This window comes from Ochotona princeps, chromosome 1, assembly GCF_030435755.1.
Source record: "Ochotona princeps isolate mOchPri1 chromosome 1, mOchPri1.hap1, whole genome shotgun sequence".
Taxonomy (NCBI): Eukaryota; Metazoa; Chordata; class Mammalia; order Lagomorpha; family Ochotonidae; genus Ochotona; species Ochotona princeps.
Window position 1 is genome coordinate 45084902 of NC_080832.1, and position 22505 is coordinate 45107406.

Consider the following 22505-nt stretch of genomic DNA (forward strand, 5'->3'; position numbering starts at 1 on the left):
TCATTTTTAAAAGATTTGTTTATTTATTTGATTGTCAAAATCACACAGCAAGAGAAAGAGATGAAGAGAGAGAGAGAGAGATCTTCCATCCGCTAGCTCATGCTCAAAAATGGCCGCCACAACCAGGGCTGGGCCAGGTTGAGGCCACAAGTCTGGGTCTTCAGAATGTCCCACATGGATGCAGGAACCCAAGTACCTAGGCAGCCTTCCACTGCTTCCCCAGTTACATTAGCAGGGGTAGTCTTGGTCTTTCTTTTTCTTTGTTTTTCTTTCTTTCTTTCTTTCTTTCTTTCTTTCTTTCTTTCTTTCTTTCTTTCTTTCTTCCTCTTTCTCTCTCTCTCTGTCTCTCTTTGTCTCTCATCTCTCTTCCTTTTGTAAATTTCAAGTTCTACTTCTGCATTACTAATACATAGCAAAGTCATTGACTTGTGTATTAACCTTGTATTCTATAATTTTGCCACAGCTGCTTACTAGTCTAGTCATGTCTTTGGAATTTTCCACATAGACTGTCCCATCATCTGCTTCTTCTTACCGGGTGCACATACAGGAAGCTGAATCAGAAGCAAAGCAACACTCTGATATGGGGTGCTGATGTCACAAGCAGCAGCTTAGCGTGCTGTTTCTAATTGTGTCATACTCAAGAGTCTATCTTTGATTTTCTGAAGTTTGAATCGGATATGCCTAGATGTGAATTTTTAAGGTGTTTTGTTTTTGATTTCTCTTCCTTTTTTTTTTGTTTGCATTTGTTCTGTTTTTAGTACTCTGAGTTTTCTGTATTTGTAGTTGGTGTGTGAAATTAATATGGGGAAATTCTCAGTCATTGTTGCTTCAAATATTTCATTTTTTCTCTTCCTCAGACTCCTGGTATTCCTATTATTCCTTATTTCTGGCATTTTTGGAACATGTCCTGTCAAGCATATGTCATGCTGTTTGTGGTTGTCCCATAATTCTTAGACATTGTGTGTGTGTGTGTGTTCACTCTTGCTTCCTCATTGAGTCTCTGGTTTGATGTATTCTGATGATATATTCTCAACTTAGAGACTGTTTTCATCACTTGTGTTCAGTCTATTGATGAACCTATCAAAAATATTCTTCATTTCTGTTAGTTTTTCCTGATCTGTAACATTTTTTCTGAGTCTTAGAATTTTAACTCTACTCATGTTTCCTGTCTGTTCTTCAACACTGTCTACCTCGTCCATCCTCCTCAGGATACTAATAGTTCTTTCAAATTCTGAGCTGACCAATTTCAACATTCTCACTATGTGTGGGTCTCATTCTGATTTTTGCTGTAGCTCTTCCAAATATCATTTTTAAAAAGAGTTATTTTATTTGGAAGGCAGAGAGACAAAGAGACATACAGTGACAAAGACAAATTTTCTACCTGCTGGTTCACCCTCCAAATGCCAGCATCATTCAGCAGGAACTCAGTCCAGATCGCCCATGATAGTGGTAGAGACCCCACTAATGAGGTCATCGCCTGCTGTCTGCCTGCATGAAGCTGGATTGGAGTGGAACCTGGACTCAATCCCAGGAACTCCTCTCATGTGGAATGTGGGCATCCTGAACCATGTAAATTCTGATGATAGGATCTATAGTCGAACATCTTAAATGGAATTTTTAAGATCATTAATTTTAAAACCTGCAAATAATGCTAAGTTGGGCTCAGAACTTAATTGTTAAGAATTGCATAGACAAGGTGTAAACAATATAGAACATTAAAACAGTCACTGTATATAATCTAGGGCCTGGTGCGGTCGTCTAGTGGCTAAAGTCCTCGCCTTGAATGCACCAGATCCCATATGGGCATGGGTTCTAATCCCAACAGCCCTGCTTCCCATCCAGCTCCCTCTTGTGACCTGGGAAAGCATTCGAGGACAGCCCAAAGCCTTGGGATCCTGCACCTGCATGAGAGACCCAGAAGAGGCTCCGAGCACCTTTGGATAGGCTCAGCTCCAACAGTTGTGGTGTTTGGGGAGTGAATCACCAGACAGAAGATCTTCCTGTCTCTCCTCCTCTATATATATATCTGACTTTGCAATCAAAATAAATAGATCTTTTAAAAGTCACTGTATATAATCTGTATATTCATATGCATACATATCTACACACTTACATGTATGCACACACATATGTATTTAATAAATATATCGTGAAGATGTATTAGTAAATTGTATATTGTTTGGAGCTGCAGACTTACAGGCCTTAGACTTGGCATGCCTGACAGCCTGCTGCATTGCAAACCAACCCTGGGCAAGCAGGATATTGCCGCCAGACCATACCGTGCAAAACAAGTGGAAAAGAACCTCCACCCTTGTTCCTGTTCAAATAATTAGTTCCTCCCCTGTTTCAATATAGATGATTAGTTCCTTCCCTGTTTCAATGAAGATAATTAGTTCCAGAAACCCCTCTCCTTCCCCTCCTACTCTAGAGAAGGTGTATTTATGAGGAGTAAAATAAAAAGATGAGGCACTCTTTTTCACCAAGTACGTGTGTCCATGTGTTTCTTGGGCCAGCAGCCCGGGGCTAGCAGCCCGGCATTCCCAGTCCACCCTCAGGATTTAAGAATCCGTGTCCTGCAGGTCGGAACAGTATATGTGTATACATAATGTGCACCATGTATGAATAAGGTTAACTGATATGACTACATGAATGATAAAATTTTCTGTAAGACAAAAGACATCATAAACCAAGCCAAAAGAAAAATGATGGTTTAGGAGAAAATACTAGTATTATTTGGGAAAAAATAGAGAATATATTTACAGGATACAAAGAAATCCTGCAAATTGCCTCTTTTTAAAGATTTATTTTTATTGGAAAGACAGATTTACAGAGAGAAGGAGAGACACAGAGAAAGATCTCCCATCTGTTGGTTTATTCCCCCCATGCCGCAACAGCTGGAGCTGAGTCAAGCTGAAGCCAAGAACCAGGAGTTTCTTCTGGGTCTCCCATGCAGGTTCAGGGTCCCAAAGCTTTGAGCCATTTGCTACTGCATTCTCTGGCTGTTAGCAGGGAGCTGGTTAGGAAGTAGACCAGCCGGGAAACAAACCAGTGCCTACCTAGATGGGATCCTGGCATATTCAAGTAAGGATTTTAGGCACCGAACCATCACAGCAGGCCCATAAATCGACTTTTAAAAAAGTCAAAGACTCTTTTTTTTTTTTTTTTTTTTTTTTGGTAAATGGGCAACATTATATGAGCAGATAAGTAATGGAAATGAAAAAGCTAATACATAGACGGGTTCATCTTCACTAGTAGTTAGAAAAGTGAAAAATCAATGAGATACTAATTTTTCACCCATCAGATTGGCAAAAAGTAGAGACCAAGAATAAATGCTTATTATAACTTGGAAACAGAAATCTAAGACCCTGCTTCTAAGTGAGGGAGCTGACACAGTGATTAGGGAAAATAATCTTCATAAAATCATCTGGTGAAAAGGAAAAATGCACATAGCCTTTAACTGTGGGATCCCATTTGCGAGTTTCATTACATGTTCTGATGAATAGTTATCATGAATAAATTTTCATGTAATACCTAGAAATTTATTGCTTTTTAGCGGCTTTTGTGATTACAAAGAAATAAAAATGTGATTGATAGATCTTAAGCAAGAAATGAGTTTCATAAGACCGAATAACTGTGATTCAGTCCCGGGTATGGGAAGCTTGCAGAACGGGGGCAGTCTGAGGGGTGGGAAGAAAGCAGGTGGGATCAGTTGACTGCCTACTCATTTTTTCAAAACCGGAATAGAGTGAATTAAAGACACTCAACTGTAAAGGCAATCATCTCTTTCAACAGCTGAATAGAGGCTATTAAACCACAGCTTCAATATATTGGATTCCTAAAAACAGTGTTATATGGAAACCTATGGAGAATATTAAAACAATGTCTAGCATTAGAGAAAAAAAATATGGGGAAATCCAACATCCCAGCTATTCTCTGTCAAAAACAAAAACCATACAACTTTAATGGAAAAAACATTGAGTTTCTTGGTGATTTCTAAAGAAAATAATTATTTAATTTGTGTGTTTATTTGGTTAAGCAAATGTTGCTAAGAGTAAAATGTCTACTCAGTTAATGATGAGCAATATAGCTGTTATGAACAACAAAGGGAAATAGGACTGCAGCATTTTCTGCTAGAGTGCCTTGTGTAAGTGAGATTTATAAAATTGGTGAGCAAGCTCTCATTCAGAGCTGATAAATTCTGAACAATTTTGAATAGAAACCGAGAGTGCTCTTTAATAAAGATAACTGCCCTGATCAAAGCAGTACTTTGAGATCATGTGTGTGGGTCAAAAACAAGCACCCATGCTTTCTCACAATTCATTTCAGCAATTTCTCCCACATTTCTGTATCACATTGACAGTTGCTTTCATTTGAGTATAGTCAAGCCTTTACGTATTTTTTAAAGAGTATTGATTTTTATTGGAAAGGCAAAGACACAGAGAAAGATCTTCCATTTGCTGGTTCACTCCCCAAATGGCCACAACAGTCAGGGCTGAGCCAATCCAAAGCCAGAAGCCAGGAGCTTTTTACAGGTCTCCCACAAGGATGCAGCATCCCAGGACTTTGGGCCATCCTCTGCTGTTTTCTCAAGTCATAAGCAGCAAGCTGGATTGGAACAGGAGCAGCTGGGACATGAGCTGGTGTGTATATGGGAATCCAGCACTTGCGGTAGGGGTGGGGGAAGAGGATTAGTCAGTTGAGCCATTATGGTGGGCCCAAACCTGTAGATACAACTAGGAAGTTGCTCAGTTCTGACTGGGTGTAGGTCTAAGCAGACATGATTTGAAGTGTTGGGATGTGAAGAAAGGGACTAGAAGGGCCTTTGGTGTGGACGCATGCTGTTCATGGCCCAATTCCAGGGACACCATTTGCATTCATGACCATGATTGTTAAGGCTTTAAGCAAGTCTCATTTAGAGAAAGGAACAGATTTGCAAATTATGGGTGTGTTAGGAAAATTATTTCTTTCCATGCAGATTGAATTCAAAAGATATAATCCTAGGAGACTTTACAGTAATGCCCATTTTACAGCACAGGAAACACGGGCACTGGTAGGTAAGAGGAAAAACTAGTCTCTGGATATCCATCGTCCCTTTATCCCCCAAGGGATTCCTCTTCTTGGGCACCAAATGTACCCTTGTGCCTGAGAGAATTCCAAATCTGGTGACATTCACCCTACACCTTCCTTCTGGTAACTCACTTTTTGTATTTTACCTTTTTTCCATATGCCACCTACCTTACATCTCCAATTGCTTTCCAAGGTTGATAATTATCTGATTTTTAAAATAATCTCTATGTGAGTATAAATTTGTAATTATTAAGGTTTTAAATTGACCTAAATGCTTTTACTTATCTCCTCACTTCCTTTTACTTTTTTTTTCTTCTTTTTATATGAATTGAACAAATGAACTTAAGAACCAGAAATTTTTAGCCTGGCACAATAGCCTGGCGGCTAAAGTGTTCTATCGCCTTGCATGCACTGGGATCCATATGGGTGCAAGTTTTAATCCCAGCAGCTGTGCTTCCCATCCAGCTCCCCGCTTGTGGCCTGAGAAAGCAGTCGAGGATGCCCCAAAGCCTTGGGACCCTGCACCTGCGTGAGAGCCCCGGAAAAAGCTCCTGGCTCTTGGCTTTAGATTGGTGTAGCTATAGGCCGTTGCGGCCACTTGGGGAGTGAATCAGCAGACGGAAGATCTTCCTCTCTGCCTCCCCTCCTCTCTATGTATATGACTTTCCAACAAAAATCAAATTAAAAAAAAAATAAAAGAACCAGAAATTTAGGTAGAAAGGAACATAGACACAGAGAGACAGACAGACTGCTATGGTGGACTAATTGTATTTCCCCCCAAATTCATATGTTAAAGCTCTCCAATGTGATGGTATTTGGAAACACACTTTATGTGTGTGATTAAGGTTAAGTGAGGTCAAAAGCCTGGGCTATATGCCAATGGGACTGTATTCTTAAAAAAAGAGGAAAAACTGCCACTTGGAGAGAAGAGGTCATGGGAGGGCACTGCAAGAAGGCAGTCTTGAGCAAGCCAAGATGACAGCCCTTCCCCAGACACCAACACTGATGGCCCCTTGCTCCTGGACTTTCAGCCTCTGAAACTATGAGAAAATTCACTTCTACTGCGTGAATCGCTCAGGCTATGGTTTTGTGTTATAGTGGCCCAGGAAAATGAATGCAAGTGCTTCTGTGTACACATTATTTTTCTAGGCACTGTAAGTTAAAAATACCAAACTCTGAATGCTATAGCAGAATTACTGGACTGGAGAAAAAAAAGGACCCAAGTGCCATCAAGTTCTAGTTCTGCCTTTTCCTGTATGTGTGAAATTGTTACTTCACTGCTCTAAGGTTGAGCTCCCCTGTGAATTCTGATGATACACTCGCAGGCAACCTCAGTGCGTACACATTATTACATACCGTCTACCATTATTCTTAGAACTGCTGCTCTAACACACTGACAGGTTCCAACAATAGTAAGGAAATTCCATATACATGTAAGTTCATTTTTCATATTCTTGAGATATGTCTCAGCATGCTAAGGTGTGGGGCTCAGGAGCAAAGAGGTCACTAAGTCAATAAGATGGCAACAGTCAAGGTCACTGGGTTACAGGTGGTGGGCAAGATGGTGGCCAAGGACAGAGCCCTGGGCAGGGTGAACCAGGGCAGGGGTCACGTCATTTCAAAAAAAGACTGATTGGCCAGAGCCATTTCGCTCACCTGCCCCTGGCCTATGGGACGTGGCTTCTGCAGTCATTCTCCTAGTAATTGGCTCCTAGTTTCTCCCCTCCTGGAATTCCTGAAATTCCTGGTCTGAGGCTATCCCTTACCCTAGATAAGAAAATGAATTTCCCCAATAAATCGGAACTGCTTAGACAGAACCTCTGTCTGTCTGTTTGTCTCTCGCAGGCTGGGAGGCTGGGTGGCGGGCAGCAGGCTCATCCCCTCCAACAGCGGGGTACTAGAAGAATCTGTGCGGGAGACCCCGCATTAGGGAGTATGAGAAACCACATTATAAGTAGGTCTCTTCGGGCCTGGCGCAATAGCGTAGTGGTTAAAGTCCTCACCTTGCAGGCGCCAGGATCCCATATGTGTGCCAATTCTAATCCCAACAGCCCTGCCTCCCATCCAGCTCCCAGTTTGTGACCTGGGAAAGCAGTCGAGGACGACCCGAAGCATTGGGACCCTGCACTCGTGTGGGAGACCTGGAAGAGCTCCTGGCTCCTGGCTTTGGATTGGCTCAGCTCTGGTTGTTGCAGTCACTTGGGGAGTGAACCATCAGACAGAGGATCTTCCTTTCTGTCTCTCTTCCTCTCTGTTTATCTGCCTTTCCAATAGAAATAAACAAATCTTTAAAAAAAGTAAGTAGGTTTCTTCTCCATAGAGTATCAATTTTCAAAGATTTTGAAAAAAGAAACTGTGGACATTAAGAAAGTAACACAAAATTTGCAGATAATTTTAAGATAAAACATGATGTTCTCAAGAAATTCTGTTTCCTAGTGAAATCCTTTCTCATTCATACGGATCTTATTTACTATCTCTTGTATGTACTTTTTCTGTCCTTAGGGATATTTCAATAGAAAACTTCACAAAGTACTGCAACAAATAAATACTTCTAATTGGAAAAGAAACAAATTTGGATAGGGCTTCAAGTGTGTTTACAATTGCAGCAGTAGGCAAGTGGCTGGTGGGCCTGGTTCATGACAAATTTGTGTTACCTATAACAATGTCCCTGTGTAATTACTCTTTCTTTTTTCTTTTTTCTTTCTTTCTTCCTTTCTTTCTTTCTTTCTTTATTTCTTTCTTTCTTTCTTTCTTTCTTTCTTTCTTTCTTTCTTTTTCTTCCTTTCTTTCTTTCTTTCTCTCTTTCTTTCCTTCTTTCTTTCTTGTAAGCAGGATAAAAATAAAGTTTAAAAAAAAAAAAAAACCAGATACACAGGGAAGGTGGGGAACTCAGGCTGGGACATGCTAACCCAGCCCCTAGATGCGGGAATGGAGATTGTCTGGGAACGGGTCTGGAGACATACTGGAGTGGGAGCAGTTAAGGACACATTTGATGGGGAAGGAATGGTTTCTAGGATCTTCCACAAGCAGACCACTGTACTTGCAGGTAGGCAATGGAGCTGATTCAAAATGGTTTAGAGTGGGCAAACAGAAGGCATGTCTGTGTCGGGCCAAGATACCCACCCCATATGGGAAACCTGGGCTGGGCTAAATAGCATCACCTGCTGCCCACTGGTGCTCACAAAAGCTGCGGTTGTGTGATATTCTTGGCTGGACTAGGCCACAAAACTGCCCATGAGTGTCAGAGCAGGGGATGGTCATGTCAGACTGGGCTGTAGCATCCACCAAAACGTAAAACAATGAAATCTGGGGGATGATTCTGTAGGGGAATTGTAGGCTTGCCTTTGTGTTACAGCAGTACCCTTTGATTTATGCAGAGAGCTGGGGCAGTGGTGGGCTGAGCCAGGTGGGACCAAAGAACTCATCTGACAGGAGCCTTCCTGACACTAGTGGAGGTTGGGGCTGGGAGAAGGCTGGGTGGGCCAGGGTGTAGCACCTGTCACTGCATGCAAAGGCTGGAACTAAGGGCAGACCATGCCAAGCAAGGCCACTAGCACACGTGAGATCCAGGGCTGGGAGCAGGTTTGGCAGGGAAATGTGGGGAACTCCCCTACTAGTCTGCAGCTCCCTCTAAGGAGCATGAGAGTCAGGGTTGGTGGCAGATCAGACCAGGCAAGTCTGTAGCACTTGTAAGCATTTGTGAGGACCTGGTCTGGGGACAGGCTGGATTGGGTCAAGCCTTAGCATTCGTCAGCATACATGAAAGCCAGAACAGGTTGTGGGTAGCACCTGGCTGATCTAGACTGCAATACCTGCAAGAGAGAGCTGAGATTGCATATGGACAATGCCACACTGGGCTGAAGCACCTACCAGTACCACAAGACCCAGGGCTGGGAACAGACCTGGTAGGGGAACTCTGCGGAATCCCCTATTGGCTGCAGATCCCACTGGTGAGTGTAAGACTGTGGGTAGACCAGGCTGGGAAGGCTGCAGCACCTGTTGGCATGTGTGTGGGCTAGGTCTGGGGGTGGGCCAAATTGGGTTGGGCTCCAGCATATACTGGTGCTTGAGAGAGCCAGTGTTACTAGGCTGCACTATCACTGATGAAACAAGAACCAGGACTGGGGGCGAGTCAGGCCGGACAAAGCAGTGGCACCTGTTGGCAAACATGAGGGTCAGGTCTAGGAGCAGATCAGACTGAGATACGCTGCAGCACTTGTGGGTATGCATGAGTGCTAGATGGGATGTGGGTTGGACTGGGTTAGGATGCAGCAGAGGCTGGCATGTGCAAAAACTGGGGTTGGGGATGGGCCTTATGGGATTTTTAGGGGGTTTCTCTGAATAGGTTGTGACATTTGCTGATACGCATGAGGATTGTGCTGGACTGGGCTGGGCCATGCACCTGTCAATTCATGTGAACTATAAGGCTGAGGCAGAACTGACCAGGCAGGTGTATCCACTAGTATGTGCACTGGCTGGTGCTGCTGACAGATCAAACCTAACCCTGCACTGAGAAGGCTGCAGATGGGTGCATGTACGAGTCAAGTCTGAGGTCACTCCAGGCAAGGTTTCTTGGGAGATTCCCCAACTAGACTGCTGGACTCATAATACGGCTGTAGGGAACATCACAAGATATGTGATCTGACCTTGGAGTGCATGTATCAAGACTGGGCATCCTCAGTTGCTGATGCCTATGCAGTACACAGTATGCCCAAATGCACGAGGGGGCCATGATAACCAGCTCATTTAAGCCAGCAGAGGATGTCAAGTGTCTGGTCAGAACATAAAAAGCAGAACAGGTTGGACTACTCTCCTGGCCAAGCTTTGCAGCAAATGTCTGGGTTTATGGATGCACTAAGATAGACTTGGTCATCCAATATACCTTGGAAAGATTTTTCTCAACTCTGCTGCAGCAAAGCCGACAGTGTCTTAGAACTCTCAACACCACTCAAGTGAAACCCTTGAAACCTTTTTCTCCACACTGGGGTCTCTAAGGCATCATCAAGTGACTTTTCTGTCCTCAGGTATGAATGTAGTTTGATAGTAAGGAGTGGTCCCCTCCCTCCTCCTTTTTCCCCACCCCCAGCAGACCAGAGAATAAAAAGAAGAAACAGAAACATTTGTCATACCCACCTTCCTCCATACCTGAACCTCCTCGCCCTAATCAGAGGTCCACATGGGCATGCATCCCTCCCAACTATGTAAACAATACTAAAAATGAAAGAGAAGAAAAGTGTATTTATAAGCAAATTGATGTTAAAAATGTATTGATAGAAAAAATTATTCTTTAGCCCTTCCTCTAGCTCCAGATAGGCAACTGTCAAGTGTTACAGTAGAGGCACTGCAGGGGCTATGGCTAACTCTGGAAAGCCAATATAATTCAAGCACAACTTTTCGAGAAGCGCAAAGTAGGGTCATCACTGGTTTTAAAGGGACCAATTTACACTCTTGCAGATTGTCAAACAGGACTTTCATATCCTTAGCCAAGGGGCATACATGTGACTCAAGTTGAGCCACTTAGCTGCTCCCTCTGAAGTTGTGACTCTGGAAAGCAGGGGAGCACTCACTGAGATGTTTCATTCTGCAGAGAGAGAAACCTTTGAAGGAGACCAAGGGGCTCTCTTTTCTTTCTGATTTCCAGCTGCAGGGACCTGGAGCACTTTCTGGTCCCTGTCCTTTCTAGTTTGTCCTTTGATTCTATAAATTATTCCAAGTCCTTATAAGAAGTTTTCTTGTGATTAAGTCAGCTGGTCAGTGTTTGCTGCTTGCAGCAGAAAGGCTGTAGAACAAGCTTCTGGCACCAGGTCCAGGTACAAAAAATGGCCCCTGCTTACTTGTTGAAATGAATTATTCCTCTTGTAGAAAGCTAGCCATATGGTGATTTTATTTTACATTGCCATTTGTTTAGGAGTTATTACAACATACAAATTACTTTTGAAAAAAAATCCTACTTCGCCTTACCATTGTTCCTTTCTACTTTTTCCGTCACCTTATCTAAATCTTCACAGCATTCCCAAAACAACAAAAAACAAAATTTTAAAACACTTTAAAAAGAAGCCTAGCATTTATAAACACGTAATATGAATTCTGCTTAAGAGACTATTAGAACATGCTTTCTAACAGTAGACAGAGCTCATGTTTAATCTATTTCATAATCTTCATCATCGTCATCCATGTTGATTGCGATGCTGGAGGGGTCTTCAGCTTTCGGTTCCTCTCTGCTGCCTTGGCTTTTCTCTGCCAGGTGTAAGTGAGACTCACATTCCTTCATGATTCTGACAGATGACATCCAGCTCTCCCCTTGCCGTTCAGCTGGGGCCACGCACTGTCCTCCCCTCACATCTGTGCCCTTGGCCTTCAGGACCTCCCTGGCTCTTAGGAGACTGCAGGTGCAATTCCAAGGATTTCCATCCAGGTACAGGTGCCTGAGGCGAGGCAGACTCTCCAGTGCTTTGTGGTCTAGGGCAGAGAGCTTATTGTTTCTCAGGTTTAGTACTTGAAGGTGCTTGAGATCCCTGAGCTCCGGCTCAGCAATATCCTGGATGGCATTGCCTTTTAAGTCCAGCCTGGCTAAGGTCCCCGGGAGCCTGCAAAGCAAGGAGGAGGAAGTGAAGGAAGTGAGGGGAAGCCCTGGCCATCACGCCACAACCGCCAGGCTCAAAATGAACAGTACCTGCCTCTTCTGCACAGTTCTGTCTCAAGCTGCAAAACATGCTTTAGTTTCCAACCCTCTAATTTTTGGGGATCCTGTTCATAGAACTTTAATTTTTACTCGTATAGAACCCGTCAAACAAATCAGTAAAGAAAGGCATTAAGCTTCCAAGTTTTAGGCTTGGGAAAGGTTTTGAGTTAATAACATCAGGAGAGGTAAAAGTTAAAAATGAAAGAGCAGTCTTCAGGACAATAAAAGGCAATATAAAGAAATGAAAGTTTAATGCATCACATTTGAACAGGGTTTGGTTTTACAATTTTTGATAGTGTAGCTGGGAGTGTAGTAAGAATTATTGGTGAGGGGCTGGTGCAGTGTTATAGTGGGTTAAGATGTCACCTGCAGCACTGGTATTCTATATGGGCACCTTGTACGGATACCAGCTCAGGTCCTGGCTGCTTCACTTCCAATTCAGCTCCCTGCAAATGCACCTGGGAAAGCAGTAGAGGATGGCCAAATTGCATGGGTCTCTGCACTCATATGGGGGGCCTGGATGAAGCTCCTGGCTCATGGCTTCAGCCTGTCTCAGCCCTGGCTCATGTGGCCATTTATGAAGTAAACCAGCAGAAGGAAGATCTCTGTCTCTCCCTCTTTCTTTCTCTGTCTGGTACTCTGATTGTCCAATAAATATAATAAATCTTTTAAAAATTAGATAAGATTAATATTCTGCAATTTGGAAATTCTGAGATAATAAATTATTATAGTATTATAAAAATAAAAATATGAATTCTATGAAAAAAATTTTCTATGACTCAAAAATCTAGAAGCTATAAAAGCTTTTTTTAAAAAGATTTATTTATTTTCATCACAAAGTCAGATATACAGAGAGGAGGAGAGACAGAGAGGAAGATTTCCGTCCAATGATTCACTCCCCAAGTGAGCTGCAACGGCTGGTGCTGCGCCAAAACAAAGCCATGAGTCAGGAACCTTCTCCAGGCACCCCTCTCATGCTGGCGCAAGGTCCCAAAGCCTTGGACTGACGTTGACTGCTTTCTTAGGCCACAAGCAGGGAGCTGGATGGGAAGTGGAGCTGCCAGGACTAGAACTGCAGCCCACATGGGATCCCGGCGCGTTCAAGGCAAGGACTTTAGTCGCTAAGCCACCACGTTGGGCCCATGAAGCTATAAGAGCTTTATCACTTGACAATATTAAAACTTTCAAAAATTGTGTTGGGCAAAATACTTATGCAAAGTCAAAATACAAATGGGGCTGGTGTGGTGGCATACCAAGCTAACGCTCCACCTGCAGTGCTGATATCTCATGTGGGTGCCAGTCATGTCCTGGCTGCTTCACTTCCTATCTGGCTTCATCTTTGTGACTTGGGAAGGCAGCAGAATATGGCTAGAGTCCTTGGACCCCTGCATCCATGTGGGGGATCTGGAGGAAGCCCTCGCCTCCTGGCTTCAGATGGCCTCAGCTCCAGCTGCTGTGGCCATTTATGTGAGTGAACAAGTGGACAGAAGGTCTCTCTCTCTCTTTCTCCTCTGTCTCTCTCTTTTTCACTATAAGTCTGTCTTTCAAATAAAGAAATAGGTCTTTTAAAAAAATACAGATGACAAATTGAGAGGTGAGTATCTATGTCAGAGACAAAAAGTTAATCTCCTGATACACAAAGAACTCTTCAGAAACTGATAGAAAAATTTAAAACAATGCATAAAACAGACAAAACCATGAATGGAAGTTCATAGATACAGGAAAGTAATGGGCCTCAATCTTCGATTTTATTCACAATAAATAGGCAAAAATTAAAATCAAAGAGAGATACACTTATCATCTACACAACAGATCAAAATCCTATGTCTTAGCAACACATATATATGTTTTTAAAGATTCATTTACTTATTTTCAAGGCAGAGTAATAGAAAGAGACAGATATGAGAAAGAACTTCCAACATTGGTTCACTCCCCTCATACAGAAGTACACATTAGAAGTTTAAAAAAGGGCCCGGCGACGTGGCCTAGCAGCTAAAGTCCTCGCCTTGAACACGCCGGGATCCCATATGGGCGCCGGTTCTGATCCCGGCAGCTCCACTTCCCATCCAGCTCCCTGCTTGTGGCCTGCGAAAGCAGTCAAGGCCAGCCCAAAGCTTTGGGACCCTGCACCCACGTGGGAGACCCGGAAGAGGTTCCTGGTTCCCAGCATCGGATGGGCGCGCACCGGCCCGTTGCGGCTCACTTGGGGAGTGAATCATCGGATGGAAGATCTTCCTCTCTGTCTCTCCTCCTCTGTGTATCTCCAACTTTCCAATAACAAGTCTTTAAAAACAAAATTTAAAAAAAGAAGTTCAAAAAAAAACTTGATGGAAATGGAAACCAAACATTTGTTTTGGTACCAAAAAATTGAAATTCACGTTTTTTTTTTTTTTTTTGCTAACACCTATTTTTGTGAACTCTTTCAAGACCCTGTCTAGCTTTTGTGTAAGAAGAAAGGAAATAGGGCCTGGCACGATAGCGTACTGGATAAGGTCCTTGCCTTGAACACACTTGGATCCCATATGGATGCCGGTTCTAATCCCAGCAGCCCCAATTCCCATCCAGCTCCCTGCTTGTGGCCTGGGAAAGCAGTCAGGGATGGCCCAAAGCCTTGGGACCCTGCACTCGTGTGGGAGACCCGGAAAAGCTACAGGCTCCTGGCTTTGTGTTGGCGCAGCACCAGCTGTTGTGCTCACTTAGGCAGTGAATCATCGGATGGAAGATATTCCTCTCTGTCTCTCCTCCTCTCTGTACATCCGCAATTCCTATATAATAAAATAAATCTAAAAAAAAGAAGAAGGAAATAAGTGATACACACACAGGTACTTGCTTATATGGAGGGAATAGGGATGATGACCTGGAAGTGAATAGAATGGTCAGTTACAGGAAATGACTGGCTAAATGTGGTTTTGACTTCTGAAGCATGTTGACATTTTACATGTCCAAAGAAAAGTAAGCAAAATCAAGTTCCAACACTAAACACAAATAGAAACAGACAAACTAATTAACTAATCAAACATTTGTGTTGGTTACATACTCACACAGAGGACACACTGAAGCACTAGTCTCTAGGGACCAAAGGAATTTCCTCAAATTTCCTGAAATTTCCTCAATATGTTTGTTAGTGCCAAGGTTGGTGATGAGATTTGGAAACTTCTAAATGGATACTATGAGGTAAAAGAAATAAGCAAGCATTTTGTCATGCTATTAGGAATTAAGATTTTGATTGTAAGAGAAAAACATGCTAATGTAAAAGACACCCCCCAAAAAACCTCTTTGATGTTAAATATGAATTTGAAATGTCAATATGAATTCATACTTTAAAAAAAAAAAAACCAGGTATTTCAGCACTCTTTACTGTAAGGACCTGAAAGCAATATTGCCTTATTGAGCCACAGCCACAGGAGCACACCAGCACATAAGTCTTAGTTTCTAAAGACCAATCTCCACTCCAAAACAAACAGGGCTGTTTTGTGCAGTGCTGATTCCACACCTGCATGAGAAAAAGAAGATGCAATGAAGTGGTCAAAGACTCCTCAAGGTGACTATCAAGATAAAGAGAAAACAATAAGGCTTGGCAAGAATGTAGAGTAACTAGAAGCCTGTATGCTACTGGCAGAAAAGTGAAATAATTCAACTGCTGTGGAAAACAGTATGGTACTTCTTGAAAAAGAAAATACAATAAAATCCCCTGCAACTTAGCTTTCTACACGGGCCTATATACCCAAAACAACTAAACACAGGATCTGGAAGAGGTACGCCTACTCCCATGTTCACAGCAGCGTTCTTCACAGTAGTTAACAGGTAGAATCAACCCTAGGTCTACTGACTGACAAAGGCATAAGCAAAATGGACCATATACAAATAATGGAAGTTTACTCAGCCTTTGAAAGGAAGGGAATTTGACATAAGCGATAGCATAAACTTATCTTAATGATACTACATTGTGCTGCATGAATTAACCAGTTACAAAAAGACAAATGCTATCTGGAACAGACTAACTTATGGACACAAAAATGTAAAACAGTGTTTGCTGGGACTGAGGAAGGAGAAATAAGGGGCTTTTTGAAATGGATATTATGGAGGGCCTTTTTAAAAAAAGGAAAAAGTTACGAGGACTTGTTGTATAGCAATGTAAATATGCTTACCCATACTGAACTCTATATTTAAAATGGTTAACATGAAAAATTTTGTTGTATTTTACCACCATTAAAAATCAAAACAACGTAATCATCTCTTATTATACTAGTTTTGAGGGCTTCAACTAGCTGAATTTGGGGCAGTTGGCATCAAAAGATAAATTCTGTCATGAAATATGGTTACACCTCTTTATGGTGCAGCAGGTTTATTGGCTACTCATGATGTGGGCATCCTATATGGGCACAGGAAGATAGCCTGAGTTATTGGGCCCTCACCACCCATGTGGGAAACCTGGACAGAGTTCCAGGATTTTGGCTTTGGCCTGGTCCAGTCCTGGGCCTTTGTAGCCATTTGGGGACTCAACCAGTAGATGGAGGAGTTTCTTCTTTTTCTGTTAGCTCTGCCTTTCAATTAAAATAAATGAATTGTAGGAAAAAAAATATACAACTGCAAATGATCATAGCACACTGAATAAGCTGACATTGATCGATCAATATAGAAACTTGGAGAGAACAAGATGAAAAGAAAGAGCAGGGCCCCGCAAAGCGACCTAACGGCTAAAGTCCTCACCTTACGTGCACCAGGATCCCAGCAGCTCCACTTCCCATCCAGTTCCCTGCTTGTGGTCTGGGAAAGCAGTCAGGGATGGCCCAAAGCCTTAGGACCCTGCACTTGTGTGGGAGAACCAGAAGAGCTCCAGGCTTCTAGCTTCGGATCAGCACAACTCCAGCCATTGCGGTCACTTTGGGGAGTGAATCAACGGATGGAAGATTTTCCTCTCTGCCTCTCCTCCTCTCTGCATGCCTGACTTTCCAATAAAAAATAAATCCATCTTAAAAAAAAAAAAAAAAAAAAAAAAGAGGGCCCGGCAGCGTGGCCTAGCGGCTAAAGTCCTCGCCTTGAAAGCCCCGGGATCCCATATGGGCGCCAGTTCTAATCCCGGCAGCTCCACTTCCCATCCAGCTCCCTGCTTGTGGCCTGGGAAAGCAGCTGAGGACGGCCCAATGCATTGGGACCCTGCACCCGCGTGTGAGACCCGGAAGAGGTTCCAGGTTCCCGGCTTTGGATCGGCGCGCATCGGCCTGTTGTGGCTCACTTGGGGAGTGAATCATCGGACGGAAGATCTTCCTCTCTGTCTCTCCTCCTCTGTGTATATCTGGCTGTAATAAAATGAATAAATCTTTAAAAAAAAAAAAAAGAAAAGCAGCAGCAAAACCTCTTAATGTTAAATGGAAAAAAAAATCAAGTGATTCCAAAAGTATAAAACAAATTATGTGCTATCTTTAGATCAGTAAATATGAATGACTTTCATTTTTAGCATGCTAAATTTCTCACTTTGAACAATTATTATTTTATAGTAGAGAGAAAACAAGCTCTTTTTAAACTAAATGATATGGATATCAGTTTGAAAATGGCATGCTTTGCCTATTAATAAAAAATGCAAAACAATCACTACAAATATTACATTCTATCCAAAAACTGAAAAGAAAAACAAAAGGCAAGCAGACTAGACAATCTCACAGCCTCTGTCCCTGGCAAAACACAGAAAATATCCCAACGGGAAAACTGAAAATCCTTGTGATTCACAGCAACTTTGTAGTAAGTGCTTTTCTTTTTACGACACATGAGAAGTTGAAAGGACCCAGAGGAAGAGAAGCCCTTTACACTGGAATTCCACTGAATGTTCCTCTCACGGGTGAACATGCAGACATACATTCGCACGTCTCAGCATCCGGGGGCACGGACCAATGCAGTCCCAGTTATGTGACTGCTATAGGAAACACGGAGAGCAAATAACAACAAACACATTGCGTGACAATTTGTAGCTTTTTTGTTATAGTATCATTTTTTACATGAATTTTATTTCAAATACCCTCTACTTGTGAAGAATAGCATTGTGATTCAGGCTATGCTATTCACCAGTATGCAGCATTAGGTACGTTAGTCTTAAAAGGTTCATTTACTTATTTTCATTTTATTTGAAAAGCAGAGAGACAGAGAGGAAAAGACCTTCAACCCACTGATTTACTCCCTACATGCCCATTAACTGCTGAGGGAAGGCCAGGCTAAAACTGGGCGCTACATTTGGGTCTCCCACATAGGTAACAGGGACCCAAATATTTAACTTTTCTGCTTGCCTCCCAAGGGGCACAGTAGCCGGAAGCAGAGCTGGGACTCAAACCCAGGCATTCCAAACAGGGCACTGGTGTCGCAAGCAGCATGTTAACTGCTAGGGCAAAACCTGTTGCAGCTTTAGCTGCTTAAAGCTTCTGATTTTCTACCTCATAGGTGAAAGTGCTCAGCTCACAAAGGTCACAAAACAAAGGGTAAATAATGAAAATGAGCAAGGCACACTTCTTTCCTTTTCTTTTTTCTGTCTTTATTTATTTTATTTTTTAAGATTTTTTTTTTTATTGGAAAGGCGGACATACATACAGGAGGAGAAACAGAGAGGAAGATCTTCTGTCTGATGATTCACTCCCCAAGTGAGCGCAACGGCCAGTGTTATGTCGATCCAAAGCCAGGATCCAGGAACCTCCTCCAGGTCTCCCACATGGGTGCAGGGTCCCAATGCATTGGGCCATCCTCAACTGCTTTCCCAGGCCACAAGCAGGGAGCTGGCTAGGAAACAGGGCAGCCAGGATTAGAACCGGCGACCATATGGGATCCCGCTGAGTGCAAGGCGAGGACTTTAACCACTGCGCTATCGTGCCAGGCCCTGTGTTTATTTCTGTCTGTCTTTCTTTTTTTGTCTTTTCTATGGAGGGGTGGGGTGGGGCATGGTTTCTTTTAAATAAATACAGTTATTCAGTTCTAGTCTGTATATCTAAAAATTGTCCCTATTGATAGGAGTGCTGTTTTTGAATGTTTATTTACTTTCATCTTTTTGAAAAGCAGAAACAGAGAGAGAGAGATAGAAGGAGAGCACGATTTCCATCTCCTGATTCATTCTCCTCGTGATGTCCAGAACAGCCAGGTCTGGGTCTGTACAAAGCCTGGAACTCTGTACAAAGGAGCTGGAATTCCACTGAGGTCTCTCAGGTGGGGGACAGAGGCCCAAGCCCTTAAGCCTTCACTTGCCGCCTCCCAGGAGGCATTAGCAAGAAGCTGAATCAGAAGTAGAGTGGCTGGGATTTGAACTGGCATTCAGACATGGCATAGAAGCATCTCAAGGTGTGGCTTCATCTGCTATGCCACATTTGCTTGTACATTTCTTTGTTGTTTCTGTCAAAATTATAATCAAAATGAAGCTATAAGAAAAATCATTAATTATCCTGGTTTGGGGAAATGTTGGCAGCCACTTATTTTGAAACAATCTATCATTACAACTTTGGTTTATATGAAAACACAGCCTTGATTTGAAGACAAACGTGTTCTATGTTCTTTTCTTTGAAGTTATTGTACCCGTCTTGCCAGTAGATGGCACTTCCATATAAGATAAAACGCTAAGTGACTGTGTGCGGCCGTAGAAGGCCAGTCTCGATTTGAATTACCCACAGGAATGGATGGCAAGATGATGTAATGTATTTTATTTTTCTCACTGAACTAAAGATGGGTAAAATGTGGAACAGCAAATTATGAGGCCTAGTTGAAGATTCTCTCTCCCTCTTTCTTTGTATGTGCGCATGTCTGTCCTCTTTCTATAATTCTGATTTTCAAATAAACAAATAAATCTTTAAAAAAAATAAGAAATAAAACAATATTCCAACCTTCCAATAATTGCTGTTTGGGGTATTATTTACAAATATAAATTCATTGTTGATTTTAGTAAGTGGTTCGTAAATATTAGGTATTCGTTTTCTTTTTTAAGATTTATTATTTACTTATTTGTTTAAAAGGCAGAGTCACACATAGAAGTTAACCAAGGAGAGAGAGACTCATCCGCCCAGCCCAGAGCCAGTAGCTTCTTCCTGGTTTCTCACGTGAGCACAGGAGCCCAAGCACTTAGGCCACCTTTGACTGATTTTCCAGGTGCATTAGCAAGGAGCAGGACTGAAAGTCAGCCAGCCAGGACTCAAATTGGCACCCGTTTGGGATGCTTGCTTTGCAGGCAGAGGCTTACCTTATTACGCCACAATGCTAGCTGCCAAGTATTAGTCTTCTGTCTCAACAGCTGCATTGTGACAAATGAAGGTATTTGAATTTATGTGTATCTGAAACTATATACAATCAATTTCTTGATAAAATGTAGTATGGAATGACATGGTGCCAGAGAGGAATTCTGAAACACTATTTCTAATAGGAGCAGGTTGCTTCTGGTTATTTATAGAAAATGAAACTTTATTGTGTAGATTTTAAGTATAAAATGAACATGCAATGAACAGACCTATTATTTAAATCTCATAAATCAAAATTTAGAATTCAAATGCAGAGAATAGGTATTACTTTGCTTTAAACCTTGATAGAGGGAAAACCACAGAGCACCTCTTGTAGATTTTCACTTTGCAGTTAAAGAAGGGCTGCACAGTGAGATTGTGTTGGAGCATTTAATAATTACAAAAGGAGCAGGAATTTGGCCCAGTGGTAAAGATGCCTGCATCCCCGTCTGGCCCCCAGTTTCAGCTGCCTGCAAAAGTAGACCTTGGCACAAGGAATGCTGCACAAATATTTGGACTCTCATGTTCCAGGTTCCTGCTACAGGCTCCACTGTAGATGTTTGGGGTTAAAACAGCAAATAAGAGCACGACCCATTTTCTCTCCTTCTGTGTCTCTCAACTTGTCAAAGGAATAAATACATTTTTAAAAATTAATGATGCCTCAGCTTAGTCCTCAGGCAGATTTCATTGGCATCAGTATGCTTTTTCTACTTGTCCAGATAATTCTAATATGAAGTCAGATTTGAGAGCTATGGCTATGATTCCATATTTTATTCCACTGGGTAAATACATTATGATCTCTGCAGTCACTTACAAAAGCACAAATATCCAGAAAGAGTAAATAATTAAGCCATTTTTCACTCATTAAACTTAGTAGAATTCCTAATCAAATGATTCCTAAAAGTCACCCGAGCAGAAAAATCCACCAGGTCCACAGCTGTGCCTATGGTTGTCATAGCCAACGGTCACATCCTTATTTGACAGGTACTCCCTAACCTGTTTTATGAGATTTTTTTTTCCATACACGATTTTTTTTCTCCTTGGGGTAGGACCACTTAGTAAAAGAAGATAAGGCCTGAGATGTATTTGGCAGAGAAATTATTCGAATAGCAGTAACAGAATCCTGAGGCAGCGCAGGCTTGCTCTCATCTGAGGGCCCTAACTGGCTGTTCTGTCTAGAACACTTTTTTCTCCATAGCTTCATGACTAAGTCCTTAACCTCCTTTAACTCAGTTTACCTTTTTGTGAGTGTCACTATACTTTCCATATTCAAAATCAGAGACTGCCACTCCATCATCTACCCTCCCGCCTTGTTATCTTGCCCATCCTGATTGTAGCACCGAACTGCAGTCCACAAAGTTTGCTAAACGTTCTGTTTATTGTCTGACTTTTCCTGCTAGAATTTAAGCTGTATAGAATAGGAAGTTTCATCTCTTTTATTACATTAACGAATCTCAAGTGCCTGGTGAAGTTCCTGGCACAGGGGAGTTACTCGTTGAGTTGAGTTCATGGTATGTCAATGAACATTACACTATAAGAAATTAATTCATTTCAAGTTATTTAAATATTTCAACTTCAATTGGAAAAAAATAACTTTCTTATGTTTGTGCGTTGGCTACAATTGCCATACTAATGCAATAAAACACTTGTTTTTCAACCAAAAGAAAATGAACATACATACATATTAGCAAAATTTTTTCCTTTCTCTGATAAAAAGCCATCATAACTTATAATTATTTTTTGTTTTCAATAAAGTGCTGAAAGAAAAAAGATTCCACCCCTATAAATAATAGTGTCTTTTTAAAAGAGAGTGGTAGTGTCTGATTCTTCTATTCATTTTACTTACCTACTTTAAAATACAGAACATGAAGCCCATTGTGTGGTAGCATAGTGGCTAAAGTCCTCACCTTTCACATGCCAGGATCCCCTATGGGCGCCGGTTCTAATCCTGGCAGCTCCACTTCCCATCCAGCTCCCTGCTTGTGGTCTGGGAAAGCAGTCAGGGATGGCCCAAAGCCTTGGGACCCTGCACCTGTGTGGGAGATCCAGAGCAGGTTCCTGGCTCCCGGCTTCGGATCGGCACAGCACCGGCCGTTGCGGCCGCTGGGGGAGTGAATCATTGGACAGAAATCTTCCTCCCTGCCTCTCCTCCTCTCTGTATATCTGACTTTGTAATAAAAATAAGATAAATCTTTAAAAAATGCAGAACATGAAATACAGTTTAACTAATCGGATTAATTAATGTAAGCATTACATTAGTTATAGATTATGAGCGGCTAGGTTGAACAAGCACAGAGGGTTTGGCATTGGAAGAGAGAGATATATGAATAAATAGTGTGAGGGGTGTGTGTGTAAGAGAGAAACTAAATGGAAAAGCAAAAACAAAAAGTGAGACAGACACAGACGGAGCCACCTGCTCATGCAGCTTGGCAGGCAGAGAAGTAAGCCAGGCCAGTGGAAGTCCTTTTAAAGGTTACAGCACCAAGGGGAAGCTGAGGCATCCCAACAAGTAGTAATTC

At 42.2% G+C, this 22505-nt stretch overlaps 1 protein-coding gene across 4 annotated transcripts in view; it reads right to left on the bottom strand.

Moving 5' to 3' along the window:
* Positions 1 to 11170: 11170 nt before the first annotated feature.
* Positions 11171 to 22505, bottom strand: part of LOC101536459 (nephrocan-like) — a 31453-nt gene continuing 20118 nt past the window's right edge. For all 4 annotated transcript variants that reach the window (XM_058681273.1, XM_058681247.1, XM_058681305.1 and 1 more), the window contains one exon: positions 11171 to 11654. In XM_058681273.1, the coding sequence (XP_058537256.1) occupies positions 11207 to 11654 (448 nt within the window). In that variant the 3' untranslated portion in view covers positions 11171 to 11206. The remainder of the gene's footprint in view (positions 11655 to 22505) is intronic.